Raw genomic sequence first — 19,134 nt, 5'->3', positions numbered from 1 at the left:
AGTGGGACATTCGATCCCTGTAAAGTGTGAGTGTGTTTGGGGGGAGGGACCACGCTTCTCCCCCCTCCCCCCCCCCCCCCCTCCCAAGGCTGCGTCGGTCCGGTTATGGGCTTGTAATCGTGGTGATGGTGACTATCGCCGATCATCCCCCCCCCCCACTCCTCCGTAAGGATTTACGCCGTTGCTATGGGAAATACATGTTGTAGCAAAATCAGCCCGTCCTCGAGTTAATGATAGCTAACTATACATTTGCAGCACACATAATAAAAGAATCATTTCGATATGTAAGGTGTAGCACTAGAACCGTTAATAGCACTCCATGGTAATTGCGCACAACCCCATTAAGTATAATGACAATGCTTTTTAAAATTTAAATAATTCCGATGACATCATTGATATATTGAATATTTGTTTTCTGTGCTTGTGGGACAGTGTAAAGAAAAAATTAATGCAGGTTGCAAAATTCAGCAAAAAACAAAATATTTGGTTTCGTCCTGTGTCAACACGTACTTTAAAACATGGTATTTGTGTGTACACATTTGTGTTTGTTACCAGTTAAGCTTGATGACAACCGACAGTCGAAACTCCTTGGACCCCGGCCGGTGTCAAATATTCACAGAAGTTGGAACCTACAAGAACATGTTGGTGGCAATCAAAAAGGTGTATAAAAGACACCTTGATCTCAGCCGATCAGTCAGGAAAGAACTGAAAGTGGTAAGGAAAGACAAGAATTACTGCATGTATGTCGTGAACTTTGTAGTCATGGACACAAATTCAAACAAACCAGCTCTCGCCCCGTGCGAGCACTGCTGTTCAAATACATTTAAATTAATTGAGATCTTCTTACGGTGACTTACTCTTAATAACATCGAAAACTGGGAATCTTGATACTCATGTACAATCATGGAAGAACTTGTCATGTATATATATATATATATATATATATATATATATATATATATATAATTCTTATACACATGAGTAAACACATCCGTTTTTGTCCTCCAAGGCATTGAAGTAAAAATTGCAAAAATTTTGGCATAATATCCTTCGTTTGGAAATGCTCTTCAAGATAACAAGGATAACAAAAGACCAGTTTAACACAATGAGAGACATAAATGAAATAACAAAAATAAGTTTGTTTCTTTCTTTCTTTCTTTTCTTAATTTACACTGTGAACCCTGTACTCTGAGAGAAGTAGAACTGATGCAATCAGTAGTAGACAAATACTGATTTTTGTTTGAACTGTAGTCTGGAGTCTGGCTACATTCAGATCTGAAACTGTGTATCTTCTCTACTCTAAATAATATCATTTATTAGTGGAAAATTGAGCAAAGAAAATGGGATTCCATCTCAAATCTCGATGGAATCCCATTTTCTTTGCTCAATTTTCCACTAACAAATAATATTCATTTCTGGTCAGTTTTTCTGTTTGTGTTTCTAAATAATATCAATGAAATGTATGTTTGGTATCGAGCATTTCATTTACGAGTGAACTTTACTTACCTATCCATTGAATATTTTGCCATTCTAACAGAAGTCAGAATCAACCTCGGCAACTTTAAATGTTCTTTGAACCTTGGTTGCCCCGGCAACCACTCGGGGAGCCCCATTCCCGCGCAGTATATAAGACCCCGCATGCACACATGCTTCTCCTTTCAAGCTGGCCATTTCCACAGAGCGGGGATGGAGGGTGGGGTCGCATTAATATAAAATATAAAAATGTTCGATACCAAACATACATACATGTATCTAGGTCATGTCGTTTCACTTATCTATCCGTTTAACATTTGTCAGATTCCCACATATTACAATTGGAGGTGGGTCTGTGGCAAGTTTCATATGGTACATGTATTGTCATCTTGAGTGGTCACGTAGTGACACTAGTGGATTTGATACTGTGAATCAATTAGTTACCAGGGCAACAAACGTCCCGGTCAAGATTTATTTTCTGTACGGGCAGGAAATTGCTGCTAATGCAAATGCAGCCTCATTCGTAATGACCTCAGCGAGGTAACAGGTATTAGAGTTATACCAATAAGCTGCTTTCAGAATATCTTCAAGGGGAGTTCTCTGAAAAAGAGACCATGAGGATGCCATACCTCGAGTATCGGGGTGAGAGTATGGTAGTTTCTCCACTAGATCTAATAGCCTAGACTATCCATCGTGATTGCATTCAGAGAGGACCTCGTTGTTTGATTCTTCTCCACAAATTTGGCGTTTGGTATAAGTCTTAGCCCATCTGTTTCCCATCGGATATGAAATAGATTGACTGTTAGAGCATGAATGAAATTGTGTCTGCTCCAAAATGCTATTGCTACCAAGAATGTGGTCTTCATTGTAAAAAACTTTTAGTGAACTACTATGCATTGGTTCATTTGGAGCTGTAAGTTAGTGTACGTAGAACTCCAGACAGGCTCCACGAGGGACTCAGCTTTTTTTGAGGAGGTTAAGACAGAAAGAAGGATCTTATTATTCTAATGAGGTGTTTACAGGAACGTACTGTTTCTCCATTTGTGGGATTCCCTCCATGAAAGGCTACAATTGTAGATCTGTACCCTCTGATAAACGATGTGTCTAGATTCTTGTCGTACAGATGAAGAAGAAAGTCTGCGATCTTTCCTATTGAGGTTGGATCTGGTTCGTTGTCACCAAACCATTTAAAGAAGTATTGTAACAGAGAATCATATGTAGGCCTACTCCTCGTTGATGATCTGAGGAATTTTACAGACATTTCAGCAGCACTGCTAGAAAGGCCTGCCTGCGATTCTCTTACCCTGAAATGATCCATAACGTCAATCTTAGGTTGGGCATCTTGGGATGGAAAGTTGTAGTCCCAAGTGGGCGGAGAAGGTCAGTCCTGCTTCGAAGTATTACTGGAGCGTGTATGAGGAGGTTCACCACTGTTGAAAACCACGGCCTTTTGGGCCACCTACGTGGCTGCAGGGTCGTTGTGTTTTGTGCAATGATTGGGCAGCTATTTGTTCAGAACTGACGCAAGCAGATCGAATTGTGGTTGACCGTAACCTCTCGAACATTAGCTTGGCAATAGTTTGATCGAACTGCCATTCTGACTGGAGATATCTCCCCCTACTGAAAAAAAAAACCTGCGATGATATTGTCTTTTCCAGGTATGTGTGAGGCCCTTATTCTTATATTGAAAGTCTCGCACCACTCTAAGACGTCTGAGGTCAGGTTGCACAGATTTTTCGAACTTGTACCCCCTTTGTTGTTTATGTACGATACAACGGTCAGATTGTCTGACATTATCAGAACTGTTTGACCTTGAATTTTGTCCTTGAAGTCATACAGGGCATATTACTGCACGCGTCTCTAGTATGTTGATGTGAAGGTTCCGTTCTTTTTCTTCCCAGAGGCCTTGGATTTGCTTTGTGTTTAATACTAAAGTACATGTATTGTCCCCAGCCCTGCTTTGAATCATCTGTAAACATTGTAAGGGATGCTGTTTGCTGCACAAATTCTTTCACCACGTGTAGAAATTGACGGTCGAGCCATATACAAAGAGCTTGTGCCAATGTTCTCGTGAGACAGATGTCTTTCGTTATGGGATCCCTGTGGGGGACGATACTGCCTTAGGAGATCTATCTGAATGTTCCTCATTCACCGTTTGCATCGTGGGACTGTGTCTATGAGGCTTGCTAGGAAACCTAGAAATTTTAGCCAATGTTCGGCTGATACCTTTTCTTTGGATAGAGTGGAGAGTCCCTCCTGTCTTACTCTTTCTATCCTGTGTGGGACTGGTTGAGCTAGTTGGTGCTTTAGATCCAGTTTTGCTCCTAATAACTCTAGATTTTGTGTTGGATGCAGCCGAGATTTTTCGTAATTGAGGAGGAAACCGAGCCTGGTGACGCGGCTACACTTTTTTTTGAAATGAAATGAAATGAAATGAATTTTATTTAGCAAACAAACAGACATCGTCAATCAAGTCACAACAATGAATAGTTGAAATATAGTTTGGCAAAAAAGAACTGGCAATAGCGTGCAGGCTAGTCGATGCCAGTCCTTTCAATGATAACGTATTTACAATATTCACAGAAGAATTGTTATACATGTATGTACATATTTACATATTTTCAAAGGGGATCATTTACACTATATATTGATAACAGATACTTTAGCAATGATATCCGAAAAGCGTTACGGGTGTTTATCTTTTTTACATAATGGGGAAATCCTCTCCAAATTATACTGCCTGCGTATGACAAGGCATGTTTACCTGTTTGAGATCTGATGTTGATTTATGATTCATTTTATTTTTAAACCTTATAAATATCATAATTATGCTCAATTTTAAAACAATAATCGGAGATATCGTGCAGTAAAGTATGATAGATTACGTCAAACTTTACAGTTCCAATTAAAAATTGGTATAGTCTGCAAACATCTAGCATTTGTAAACGATGAAATAAAAGGCCAGTATGCTCCCTATGTCCTTTGAAGCAGATTACACGCACTAATTTCTTTTGTAACAAAAATATAGATTGAAGATATGAGTGGTATGTACAACCCCAAACTTCTAGTCCATAAGAGATACGCGGAATTCTAAATATGATTCCAATTGTTTTCCTCATTGAGGAAGAGACACGCTCAATATGTTTTCGCCATGATAAGTTTTCGTCTATATTAACTCCTAGAAACAAAGTCGAATGTACCTGTTCTATAATGTCTTTGCGTACCATAATATTTCAATTTATACCACATGTCTATACGTTTACTTTTAAAAAATATATACTTTGATTTTGACGTGTTGATTGTAAATTTCATAACGTCTAGTAGATTATGTTCAACTTTATTTAAGTCAATATTATTCTTAGTTCCAGATGGAAAAGAATGAAATAAATAGATAATCGAAAATTGAAATAATCTGTGGATTGTGGCAAATCGTTGATATAAATTAAGAACAGAGTGGGTCCCAATACTGATCCTTGTGGTACACCACATGTAATCAGTAGTTGTGCAGACGTTTCATTTCCATAACATACAAACTGAAATCGATTTGATAAATAGCTGCGCATCCACTCTAATGGTAACCAAGGTATACCATAGTGTTGTAATTTATATAGCAAAATGTCATGATTTATCGTATCGAAAGCTTTTGCAAAGTCTAGAAATAATCCAACAGTAACCTTGCCTTCGTCCATTTGTTTGGTTAATTCATCACTTAGATTGATCAACAATAGTTTTGTACTGTGCACTTGTCTAAAAGACCATACTGATGTTTGTATGATATTTTATTTTCCTCAAAAAATTTAATCAGACGACTGTTTACAAGTTTTTCGATTATCTTACTAATTATCGGAAGGACCGAGATAGGCCGATAGTTTGAAGGCGCATCCTTTGCTCCCTTTTTATAAACAGGTAGTACCTTAGCAATCTTAAGCGCATCAGGAAATACGCCCGATGATATTGAGAAATTTATGATATATGCTAAAGGATGAGCTATGTACCGAGCAGCATCAATTATAACTCTTACTGGGATGTCATCATATCCATATCCCTTATTTGCGTTCAAAGAGAAAATAATACGATGTATTTTAATCACCGTCACAGGTAACATGAAAAATGATTTATCAACTTCTCCTTTCATGAAAGTATAAGCATCGTTTTCTCGCATTTCTATTTTCTTAGCTAAATTTTCCCCGATTTCAACAACAACAAAAAATGATTGAACCCTTCACTTATTTCTCGAGGTGTTTTTCATTCCTTTCTAACACCATTCTCAGAAGCTTCCTGAGAAGTTTCTCTACAATGAATGTATCTGTTTTATATTTCTTTTTGTTTAATATTTCATTAATGTGGTTCCACGTTTTCCGTATATCCTCTTATCTCTATCAAAAAGTTCATAATAAAGCATCGACTTTGCTTTCCGTAAAACCTTTGTTAAGGTATTTCTAGAGCGTTTGTATTTCACAATTAAATCGATATCGTGTTTATACGCAAGTACCTGTTTATACAATTTATACTTTTTAGAAATTGATTTTGCTATTGCAGGTGTGGTCCATGACTTCTTCACACGATGTTTTCTTATTTTTGATGTTTTAAAGGGAATATGTTTTACACAAAGACTCGATAAGATCAAAAGAAATGAATCGTACGCATCATTTATATCGGTACAGGCATAAACATTTTCCCGTGAAATACAATCTAAATCATTCCCTAATGCTACTGGAGAATAGCTTGCATAGCTGCGGAATCATTTTTCGGAGGCATGAGTTGTCAATCTTGTTTTTTGGAAATAACACTCAAACAAAGCAAAAACAGGTAAGTGATCTGACATATCAGCTAATATGGTTCCAGCTGAAATTTGACACAAACTCATATTTGAATAAATATGGTCAATCAAAGAGCTACTATGTCTAGCTATTCGTGTTGGCGTTTCAGTAAGTTGTTGCATACCATAGCATTCCATCATCGACATAATATCATACTCATTAGTTTTGTCATCTTCCGAAAGTAAATTGATGTTGAAATCACCAAGAATAATGCACTTGTGTCTATCTAAACTCATTTGATGCAACACATCGTTTAAACTATTACAGAAATCACTAACTTTTCCACCTGGTTTTCTGTATACACTACCAACAATAATATGCGTGTTATCATGTTCTACTTTCGTCCAGAGCGATTCCGTATTCAGTATAGCGATATCACGCATGCGCGTGTAACGCAACTCGGAGTGAAAGTACATTGCTACACCACCTCCTCTACCATCATTTCGACTTTGGTATTCAAAGTTATAATCAAACAATTTATACAGATTCGGGTTATCGACATTCCATATTTCTGAAAATCCGATGAGCTTAAATTTAGATTGCAGCGCTGTTTCAAACAACAACTGTAATTCGTCAAAGTTTGCATTACTGGATCGAATATTTATATATGTTACGCTTAGATTGAAATAATTTACCGACAATAAATTATCAACCAAATCGTTCTGAAAGCGTCGTGTATTCATCTTTGAATATTTACACTATGTACAGAATATATCATGATATAAAACAATGTAAAGCCACAAGTAGATTATATAATCTACTTGATGTTCCGAAGATCCTCCTCACAACAAATGACAATCGCCGGAGAGTCAGAGTTTTTCCTTACAAGTATTATGGAGTTTGACGTCCAGAGGTACCTGTAATTGGCCTTCCTTCTCTCCACGTTGGCCTTCGCCAGTAGCTGTCTGGTGGCTGGCAGGAGATTCTCGTGAATCGTACTATTTTGGACCTTGGAGGTCCGCCTTTCTCTTTTTTCGGCCCGAGACGGTGTGTTGCGTCTACGTCCTGCTCGGCTAAGTGGGGATCAGCGTGCTTCGCAACTTCTACAACGATCTTTTTAACGTTTTCTCCCTCCGTCCCGGGAATGCCGACAAATTCTAGGTTGACCCGTTTGTGGTATTGATCTAGGTCGGTCACTCGGTTCTCCAGCTGAGTCACGCTCTTCTTCAGCAAACTGTTCTGGGCCTGAAGCTCCTTGTTCTACTTCTCCAGCTTTTCCGTCTTCATTTTCATCTCTTCGAACTTTTCATTGAAAAAGGACAAGGACCGTACGATGGTTTCTTGTCCTTCGCTCATTTCCCGAACAGTCGCTTGAAGAACAGAGAGTTTGGTTCCAATATCTGATTGAAGGTTTGACACCTGCTCTCGGAGCTGAATGAAGGCCTCCACTGGGCTTTCATCCACCCCGTCATGTCATTGGAAGTTGATGCTGTAGATAAACTCCTATCTCCGTCACGCTCTGCTTCTGCAACTAGGGTTGTATCTGTCCCCTTCTCACCTCCCTCCACTGCTGCTTTTCTCTTCTTCCTCGGCATTGTGATATCACAGAGCAATGTAACTGTAGTGCTTCGCGTAGATGGCGTAAGTACGTCGTTTGCACTTGCTGAACTTCGTGAAAATGTGTGTGGAAACACTCACGCAAACACAATCTCTCGATATACAACCGATGAAATTCACACGTTGTTTCCTTCCTTCAACTCCGATGACGTCACAATATCAGGACCGCGCTGATATCCACAACTCCAATGATGTCACAATGAGAGTGCGTCACTGGCTAAGTGTAAGAATGCGAAAAAAAAGTTCGATGCATTTCCAGGGAGTCATAGAGCGCACACGCCTGTTACCAGGACTTCAGTGGAAAACAGCGCTGTGATGACTTGAAACTCCTGTCAAAAATCCAAACTTAAATAGAGGGGGAGATGAAAAAATGATGATAAAACCGCAAAATCATGATCTGAAACAAAAATTGACAAGCCCAGGAGATTCCTTGCACAAAAGCCTTGAAGATGGTGTGTTTTGATAATCAGAAGCCTCCAGGAAAGTATGTGAAAGTTCCGATTTCCAGGAGCTCCACCAATACACGTCCGAACTCAACGACTTCTGTACTGCACTGTTACACACCGAACCCTCCCAAAGAACCGGATATACACGTAGTGGTTTCGCAATTTTGTGCACTGGTCTGAAGTATACTGGGTTTTGCATCCCGGTTTTGTTCTCGAAAATGTCCTTCTTAAAGGGTGTGTACAGTTCTGGTCGAGGTGAGGATTTAGCTTTTAACGTTTTGCGAGATATTCGGAAACCACTCTATGAGATGTCAAAGAGCATGCAGTTCTAAGGGGAATCAAAAGTTTATTTGATGAAAATCGGTTTTGAAATGGCTGAGATATCCAAAAACAAGGTGAAACAAAGAGATCCTAATAAAGTTGTGGCAAGTCGCCTTTTATTATTAGCACTTTTTTTAGATATCTCAGCCATTTGAAAACGAATTTTCATCAAATAAACATTGAATCCTTCTTAAAATTACATGCTCTTTCATATTTCATAAGAGGCTTTTCATTATCTCACTTAGGAATGTTCAAAACATGAATCCCCACCTCAACCAGTACTGTACAGTCCCTTTAACTACCCTTGCCTATGTAGGACCAGCCGCTGTACATTAATTTGTTGAATAGGCTGTCTTATTAGGTGATCCGAGTATCCTCTCGGATCACCTTCTGTATCTGTACTGATTCTTTGTTCTTGGTTCTTCTTCTTCTTCTTCTTTATTTCTGGACAAAAGTTGTGTAGAGGTTAGCTCAGAAAGTCCTCTTGCTATCAACTTCAAAATTATACCACATATGTATCATGTCCCAAAGGCGACAGATCTAATGTATCAGAGTGATCAGTCGACCGTGACGTCACTATGACGTCATTATATGAAAACACATTCTCAATCATATCTCATTAATGGAATGAAATTTTTCAATGAAATTTACGTCACATATATTTGAAATTATGCGCATTCTACTCATATTCTCAAACTTCATATTTTCTCTTAAAACATGCGCGTACGCGCGGGCTGAAATATTTGTATGCTCCAATCGAGCTCAATTTTTTTTTTTGCACACGTTTCAGACAATTTGGAGCATTTTTTTGAAAAATTGAAAAAATCGGACGGACGCGTACGCGCGCGCACATATACTCATGCACAGCTCATATGCAATAGAAATTTCCCGTTTTTTCACACTTATCGGATACCTGAAATGTCAAGGAATATTTTTACCAAGTTTCAAGTCAATACGACTCAATATGACGTCATACGGGCCCGTCAAAGTTGAAATTCCGCGCGCGCGTCAATGGCGATATACAGTACAACAATGCCAAAAAACCGCCAATTTCAAATCCGATTTTACTCCTCAGGATGGACGGTGACCTCCCATTTTCTTTACATATTCTGAAAGCTGATGAGTTGTACATGTCGTTTCATGGGTTGGCAATGCTGAAAAAATGATTAAAAGATATCAAATTTCTGAATAAAGTAAAAAAAAAGTAGATTTTCAAAATGACGTCATCAAATTTCAAGTTCACCTCGTAAAAATGGATCAAAAGTAATCTTATCAAATTTGACCAGTATACGTGTTATCTCTATGGGAGTGCAGTTTTTCTGGAAATGAAAATTGACATGACTATCTTTTTCGAGCACTAGCTCACTTATGCTTCGATGAATTTCTCCCAGATTTTAATATGTTGTAGCTGAGACTTTGGGCTATCGTTGACGTTTTTTCATACGATGTCGGGATCACGTCAAAAAACTTGGTTGAAATTAGAGCTTATCATCGATGTATTGGGATATTTCTTTGTTTCTGCAACTTTTTTTGCAATAACTCAAGAACAACAGCCCCTATCACCCCCATATTTTGCGCATGTTTAGATCATGTCACGTACATCATTTCATAAAATAACAACTACTTGATCGGACACCATCTTGGGTATGTAAATTAAGGTCAAAGGTCATAAATGTTTCATTCTGTATCTTGGTAAATACATGTCCTATCTTTCCCATATTTTGCACACGCAAAGACCATGTTACAAGAATCATTTCACAAAATAACCACTTTTTGCTCAGATGCCCTCTTGGGTGTGCAAAGTGGGGTCGAAGGTCATATGTACTTCTTTCTGTATCTTCGTTAAGGGAATTTTTCTAGGTGTGAAAATTGACATGCTTGTCTTTATCGAGCACTAGCTCACTTACCCTTCGGTGAATTTCTCCCAGATTTTAATCTGTTGTAGCTGAGACTTTGGGCTATCGACAATGTGCCCTTTGTTTTTCATAGGGTGTCGGGATCACGTTAAAATACTTGGTTGAAATTAAAGGTTATCTTCGATGTATTGAGATATTTCTTTCTTTCTGCAACTTTCTTTGCAATAACTCAAGTAAAACAGCCCCTATCACCTCCATATATTGCACATGTTTAGTTCATGTCACGTACATTATTTCATAAAAAACAACTACTTGATCGGACACCATCTTGGGTACGTAAATTTGGGTCAAAGGTCACAAATGTTTCATCCTGTATCTTGTTGAATACATGTCCTATCTTTTCCATATTTTGCACACGCAAAGATTATGTTACAAGAATCATTTCACAAAATAACCACTTTTTGCTCAGATGCCATCTTGGATGTGCAAAGTGGGGTCAAAGGTCATACGTACTTCTACCTGTGTCTTCGTAATACGTGTTATCTCTATGGGAGGGAATTTTTCTAGATATGAAAATTGACATGACTGTCTTTATCGAGCACTAGCTCACTTATCCTTCGGTGAATTTCTCAAAGATTTTTATTTGTTGTAGCTGACATTTTGGGCTATCGACTGTGTGCCATCTATTTTTTACTGGATGCCGAGATCACATCGAAAAACTTGGTTGAAATCGAAGGTTAGCTTCGATGTAGGGAGATATTTCTTTCTTTCTGCAACTTTCTTTGCAATAGCTCAAGTAAAACAGCCCCTATCACCCCAATATTTTGCACATGTTTAGTTCATGTCACGTACATTATTTCATAAAATAACAACTACTTGATCGGACACCATCTTGGGTATGTAAATTAGGGTCAAAGGTCATAAATATTTCATCCTGTATCTTGGAGAATACATGTCCTATCTTTCCCATATTTTGCACACGCAAAAACCCTGTTACAAGGACCATTTCACAAAATAACCACTTTTTGCTCAGATGCCATCTTGTCTGTGCAAAGTGGGGTCAATGGTCAAATATACTTCATTCTGTATCTTCGTTTTAGTGTATACGGAATTTGGTACCAAAGATGGCAGACCTGACTCCCTTTTCTAAATGAGAATCCAAACATCACACGGCCAATGTCCCTTAACACAGATGAAACCTGTATGGTCATGCCTATATTGGGATCAGGACTGAAATCATTGATTTTCGAAGAGATCGGATCACCTAATTTGTTAACTTGATGACAAATTCCAAGTCTAGTTGAAAGAGTGGGTGTAATGGTTCACAAAATAGGATGTTACGGCACAAATTGTCGCCCCTGCAAAATCTGTCACCTGGCCACAAATTGTGCTGCTTGTGCAATTCCCAATTTTTGACCTCGATGGCGACAATTTGTGCTGGCAAAATGAAACGTAGATGCACATATTGTCGTCGGCCATGCACTATGAATTGTGTGGTTGGGGTGGTTGCTCCCAAAGAGTATAGAACCTAACGCCATTTCGCACGCAAACGGGTGTAGTACGCCATGGAGCCCCACATGGAGCCCAATGGCGGCCATTTTAGTAATAATAACACGTGCTTCTTCACGCGTGAGCCTATGGAGCGAACTGTGCCTTTTTTTTCATTTTCTTCATTTTAAGGAGGCACACAGCGGTAGAATTGTGTTTCAGACCTCAAAATATCACCAGAAGCATATTTTCTGTCGATACGTTTAAACAAAAAGTGAAGTAATGTCATTTACTTTTCAATCTGTAGTCCCTCAAAGTTTGTGTTTGAGCTGACAAACGCCGTCTATCTCTCTCTCTCTCTCTCTCTCTATCTATCTCTTTCGCCCATGAGCGTACTACGCGAAATCGCGGGAGTAAGCCCTCTTAGCGCTAGCTTCTAATTCTTTGGTTGTTCCGGTGTTATGCTTGGATGGGGTGGGTGTGACTGGTAAGTTATGCGTATGTGTGTGGGGGGGGGGGCTGCATGGTATGTGTTGTGTATGATTTGTAGGTGCGGACCCTAAACGAGCATTCTAATTAAATATAGGTTTTCCCGGCCAATTTCGCACTTTTTTCAGTCCAATTCCTAATTGCTGCAATTCAATTTAGCCTAGATGGCTTGTTCGGTATTTCAATTTTATAATCTTTTCATTCAAATTCATTTTGGAGCATTCAAATTACCTTTAACATCATTCGAATCAGCACTTTTTCAGTTCAAATTCGTAAGACAAGCACCATTTCGAAAATCGTTCATTCAATTTAGCATGATATAGTCACGTGATCACGTATACGGTGCGCTCGTTCATTCGAATTCATTGTTGGGATCCAATTTCGCATTTACTGCAGTCAATTCAGCAGACACGTTTAAGATTTAAGTCCTTTTTTTTTTCATTTTCATTCATCATAGGTATTGTTTGCAAGTATCATAGCATTTCATATTTTCGTATTCGTTCTTTATTCCGATATCATCTTTGCAACAGTACTTTCAAATTATGTGTATGTGTTTATAATGTTCGATAGCATTATTTCATTCACAAATACATTGATTTTAAGTTTGTTCTGACATTAATTGGGAGAAGGAGGTTTCAATTTACATCGTGATTATTTCTTTTCATCTACAGGTTTCATTATTCTTATTTGGTGGGTGCTATATTGCGTTAATCATCATTAGGAATAAAGTTCTTAGATCAGCTCTAGCCATCAATTTGTCAAGGTTATTACCCTCAAATGCTGCTATGATTCTTTCCCTGTCTTCTTGAGAGATACGCCTGTATCTAACTCGTGCTGCCATGACCAGACATATGAAAGTGATGTGAATCTATGGTACTGGTGCATGTATAGTTCTGATAACATCTATGAAAGAAGAGGGGCGTTAGAGAACAACAAACTTGCGTTATTTATGGTCAAGGTTACCTTTACTATATACTTAACAGTGTGTGGATGAAAGAAAAAGTCACATTTAAATACGTATAAATCACGGTTCTCACCTTTTCAAAACAGAAACATTACGCCAATTTCAATGAACGTGTTTGGAATTTGACTGCCCATACACGAAATTGAATGACTGAAATACCATTTTCCGCCTGTGCTGGCGAATTTGAATGACTGAAGAGCACGTGCCAATTTGAATGCCCGTTTTACGAATTCGAAAGACACATGTGCGAATTTCATTGACCGAAACGCTAAATTGAACGAACAAGTTGCAATTTTGAATGACAGAATGTGCAGTGACGAGGATTTTTGCTAAATTGAATGAACCTTTTATCAAATGGACTGACAAAAGTGCGAAATTGGCCGGGAAAACCTATATTAATCAAAGTAAGAAAATCTTACCACATAAATCTTCAGCAGCAGGCAGGAGCAAAAGTCTACTGTGGCAATGAAAATGCCTTCAACGTGTATGAGCACGTGTTTAGAGTTCACAGCGGCGTTGATTTCAAAATAGTATGGGTGTGTCAATTTCAGCGATGAGGCGGGCTAGGAGAGAGAGACCGAGAGAAAAGGCATACGAGGGAAATATCTTCCCTAAATGTTATCCGTCTTTGTTCATTTTTTATTTCACTGCATTCATTTTCTTCCATCAGTCTAAACTTCAATTTGCATATCACTATCCTTTGTCCCTGAATAAGTTTGCCATGCTTTATGCATGAGCAAATAATTTCGACACGCCGTAAATAATTTCTAAATCGTTAAGTTGATTTTAACACAAACGAACTCCATATGCACACCCCAAATACATACGTATTTATAAACAAGCACTAACAAACACCCAAACAAATCCTCATAATGCATATAAACCACCTCAACACACATTCTTCCATAATATGCAATAACACACACACACATGCACGAATGGACACTCAATTATCATGTGCGCGCGCACATACACACTTCCTTGAAACCTCACCGTGACTTTTTACATGGCTTGTTTGCATGGATGTAGCCATGTAAGTTATGTGTTGGTATTTCAATGACTATGTCAAGAATGATATTACCCCCAAAAATGTGCTTCGAGGGCCGTGTGGAGCCGGGAAATGTGCAAACATCGGGAAATGTGCAAACGCCGGGAATGTGCAAACGTCGGGAACTGTGCAAACGTTTTGCCGACAAATGTGCAAATCTCTAAATTTCATCAACGGGAAATGTGCAAAAGTGAAATGTTCAATTTTGCCGGGAAATGTGCAAACCGTTCATTTCAACTATATTATGTATAGATGGAAGAGAAACTCTCAATCGAACCTGCGGATGAATCATTACTACCTTTACCACAATAATGTCTTAGCCACCACATGTCTATAGCGACCACCTGTCTTTTTTTTAAACATTTTCAACATTTTCTTGTAAACCCCACAACGGATTTTCACTAGATTTGGCAGATAGCATCTCAGTTACATGGTCGTAATTTGTTAAAATGAGCCCACCCCCCCCCCACCACCACCATCGAAGGAAGGGGGTTGAAGCATCAGAGTCCCTGAACTATGATTTTTTTTTCTCTCTTCTTCTGCCGAACCGAATAAGATAGAGCTAAGTTAGTTCTTTGCAGACATTAATGACTGAAAATTCATTTTTGAATATAGCGGATCCACGGGTGCCGGGGGTGACGCAGAGGAGGGGGATTGTCCACATTTTCAGCATCTTCTCGATAAATCTGACGAAAGATTATCACCAAACTTGGCAGATAGCATCTTTATGGTGATATGATCTTTATTTGTTAAAATGAGCCCTACCCCCCCCCCCCCCGCCAAAGGGGGGGGGAGGGCGGGGGAGATGAAGCGTCGGATCCCTAATCTCTGGAATTTTTTAATCTTCTTCTGTCAAACCAGAAAAGATAGAGTTAAGTTAGTGATATGAAGACATTAATGACTGAAATTTCATGTTTGATTATGGCGGATCCAGGGATGCCCAGATCGGGGGATGGGAGGGGGTGAGGGAAGGAGGGGGATTTTCCACATTTTCTGCATCTTCTTTAAAAATCTAAAACGGATTTTCATCAAACTTGGCAGATAGCATTTTTTTTTTTGTAGTATGATCTTAATTGATAAAATGAGCCCCCTCCCCCCCCCCCCACGATAAATGGGGAGGGGGAGGGGGTTGAAGTCTCAGAATCCCTAAACTCTGGATTTTCTTTTCTTCTTCTGTCAAACCGGAAAAGATAGAGGTAAGTTAGTGCTAATGAAGACATTAATCACAGACATTTCATGTTTGATTATGGCGAATCCAGGGGTGCCCAAAAGGGGTGAGGAGGGGATTTTCCACATTTTTAGCATCTTCTTGAAAAATCTACAACGGATTTTCACAAAACTTGGCAGATTGCATTTTATGGTGATATGATCTTAATTTGAGAAAATGAGCCGCCCCCCCCCCCCCCCACACACACACACACACATACACCGCTGAAGGGGGGTGAAGCCTCAGAGTCCCTAAACTGTGGAATTTTGTCTTCTTCTGTCGAACAAAATAAAAAGATTAGTGCTATGAAGACATTAATGACTAAAATTTCATGTTTGATTGTGACGGATCGGGGGTGTCCTTATGGGGGGGGGGTAGAGTGAGGGGAAGGAGGGGGATTTTCCCCATTTTCTGCATCTGTTTGAGAAATCTTTGACGGATTTTCACCAAACGTGGGAGGTAGCATCTCTAGGGTAATAGAATCCCACTTTGTTCGAAGGGGAAACAAGGCCAATTTGTTCCCTTTCCCTAGCGAGGGGGCTAAGACAAGGGTAGCCACCACGTTGTAAGCAGACGTGGCTGAAGCTGAAGTGAGATTTCATTTCCCGATGGATGCTTCTTGAGTTTTCAAGAAAAAGATGAAAATGTGAAAATTAAGCCTCCTTCCTACCCCCACCCCCTTTGGGCATCCCTTCATCTGCCATAGCCAACTTGAACCTACATTATGCATAAACTAGTAATTACTAATAAAAGCACGGTACTATTTCATATATCTGTCACACTTATGGTTAAAGCAGATTTTCTAAACCCCTTAGATTTGGACCTTCGTCTCACCCCAACCAATCCCGCCCCCCCCCCCCCGGTTTGTTTCCCCTTAGTAGGGTTCTATTACCCTAGGGATGCTAGCTCTAACGTTTGGTGAAAATCTGTAATAGATTTTTAAAGAAGATTCTGAAAGTGTAAAAGTTCTTCCCGGGTACCCCCACATAAATCCACCGCCCCTATCAGGGCACCCCTGGATCCGCCATGATTGGACATGAAATTTCAGTTATTAAAGTCTTCACAACACTAACTTAGCTCTGTCTTTTATTTTTTCGGTTCGACAGATCTAAGAAGATCAAAAAAGAAAAACTCAGTTTAGCGACTGGGAGACTTCAATCCCCCCCCCCCCACCCGGCCTCAATCTTCGGCGGGGGAGGGGGGCTCACTTTAACAAATTAAGATTGTATCACCATAACGATGCTATCTGCCAACTGTGGTGAAAATTCGTCAAAGATTTTTTAAAGAAGATGGAGAAAATTTGGAAAATCTCCCTCCTCCCCCTCACCCAACCCACCCCGATCAGGGCACCCCTGCACCCGCAATATAATCAAACATGAGATTTCAGTCATAAATGTCTTCATAGCACTAACTTAGTTCTATCTTTTTCGGTTCTACAGGAGATTTAAAAAAGAAATCCAGAGTTTAGGGACTCTTAGGCTTCAACTCCTCCCCCCCCCCCCTCCTCTTCGGCGGGGAGGGGGGATCATTTTAACAAATCAAAATCAAGTTAGGTGAAAATCCGTTAAGATTTTTCAAGAACATACAGAAAATGTGGGAAATCCCCCTCCTCCCCCTCACACCCCCCCCCCCCCCATCAGGGCACCCCTGGATCCGTCATCATCAAACCTGAAATTTTAGTAACTATAGTGTCTGCATAGCTTTAACGTAGTTTTATCTTTTTCGGTTCGACAGAAGAAGATTAAAAATTCCTGAGATTAGGAATCCTATGCTTCAACTACCCCCCCCCCCGAAAGGGGGCTAGGGATGACAGTTGAAGCCTTTCCCCCCCCCCCCCCATGGCCCCGTGCCCTGCATCCCTGGATTTGCTAACTTGAACTACTGTCATCAAAGTCTTTATAGCACCAACCAAGCTCTCTCTTATTTGGTTATATAGAATATAAGAAGAATTTTGATAAACCGTAGTTCTGGGACATTGAGGTCCACCCCCCCCCCCTTTTTTTTCGGAGGGGGGCGGGGGTGGGGTAGGGTATGACGAATCTAAACAAATTGAGACCCCATTGCCACAATGGTGCTACCTGCCAATTTTGTTGAAAATCTGTCTCGGATCTTATTAAGAAAATATTAATGGTGGAGGTTCAGGGGCAGTTTTGACATGGAGTTTATCTACCATCTTTATACACAGTATTGGTAAAGTTAATGATTTGCACATTTTCCGGCGACGCTTGCACATTTCCCGGCAAAACTGAACTTTTGTACATTTCCCGGCGAGACCTGTGGAGCCGGGAAATGTGCAAACGTCTCGCCGAGAATTGTGCAAACGCCGACAACGTGTATGAGCACGTGTTTAGAGTTCACAGCGGCGTTGATTTCAAAATAGTATGGGTGTGTCAATTTCAGCGATGAGGCGGGCTAGGAGAGAGAGACCGAGAGAAAAGGCATACGAGGGAAATACCTTCCCTAAATGTTATCCGTCTTTGTTCATTTTTTATTTCACTGCATTCATTTTCTTCCATCAGTCTAAACTTCAATTTGCATATCACTATCCTTTGTCCCTGAATAAGTTTGCCATGCTTTATGCATGAGCAAATAATTTCGACACGCCGTAAATAATTTCTAAATCGTTAAGTTGATTTTAACACAAACGAACTCCATATGCACACCCCAAATACATACGTATTTATAAACAAGCACTAACAAACACCCAAACAAATCCTCATAATGCATATAAACCACCTCAACACACATTCTTCCATAATATGCAATAACACACACACACATGCACGAATGGACACTCAATTATCATGTGCGCGCGCACATACACACTTCCTTGAAACCTCACCGTGACTTTTTACATGGCTTGTTTGCATGGATGTAGCCATGTAAGTTATGTGTTGGTATTTCAATGACTATGTCAAGAATGATATTACCCCCAAAAATGTGCTTCGAGGGCCGTGTGGAGCCGGGAAATGTGCAAACATCGGGAAATGTGCAAACGCCGGGAATGTGCAAACGTCGGGAACTGTGCAAACGTTTTGCCGACAAATGTGCAAATCTCTAAATTTCATCAACGGGAAATGTGCAAAAGTGAAATGTTCAATTTTGCCGGGAAATGTGCAAACCGTTCATTTCAACTATATTATGTATAGATGGAAGAGAAACTCTCAATCGAACCTGCGGATGAATCATTACTACCTTTACCACAATAATGTCTTAGCCACCACATGTCTATAGCGACCACCTGTCTTTTTTTTAAACATTTTCAACATTTTCTTGTAAACCCCACAACGGATTTTCACTAGATTTGGCAGATAGCATCTCAGTTACATGGTCGTAATTTGTTAAAATGAGCCCACCCCCCCCCCACCACCACCATCGAAGGAAGGGGGTAGAAGCATCAGAGTCCCTGAACTATGATTTTTTTTTCTCTCTTCTTCTGCCGAACCGAATAAGATAGAGCTAAGT

At 39.7% G+C, this 19,134-nt stretch overlaps 1 protein-coding gene across 1 annotated transcript in view; it reads left to right on the top strand.

The window, feature by feature from the left end:
* Positions 1-19,134, top strand: part of LOC140231716 (speract receptor-like) — a 464,534-nt gene that overhangs the window by 289,965 nt on the left and 155,435 nt on the right. The window contains exon 10 of the mRNA XM_072311869.1: positions 556-714. Within this exon, the coding sequence (XP_072167970.1) occupies positions 556-714 (159 nt within the window). The remainder of the gene's footprint in view (positions 1-555; positions 715-19,134) is intronic.

Source organism: Diadema setosum, chromosome 8 (genome assembly GCF_964275005.1).
Source record: "Diadema setosum chromosome 8, eeDiaSeto1, whole genome shotgun sequence".
Taxonomy (NCBI): domain Eukaryota; kingdom Metazoa; phylum Echinodermata; class Echinoidea; order Diadematoida; family Diadematidae; genus Diadema; species Diadema setosum.
Note: the sequence above shows the minus strand (reverse complement) of the source record. Positions and strands in the feature narration are given on the sequence as shown.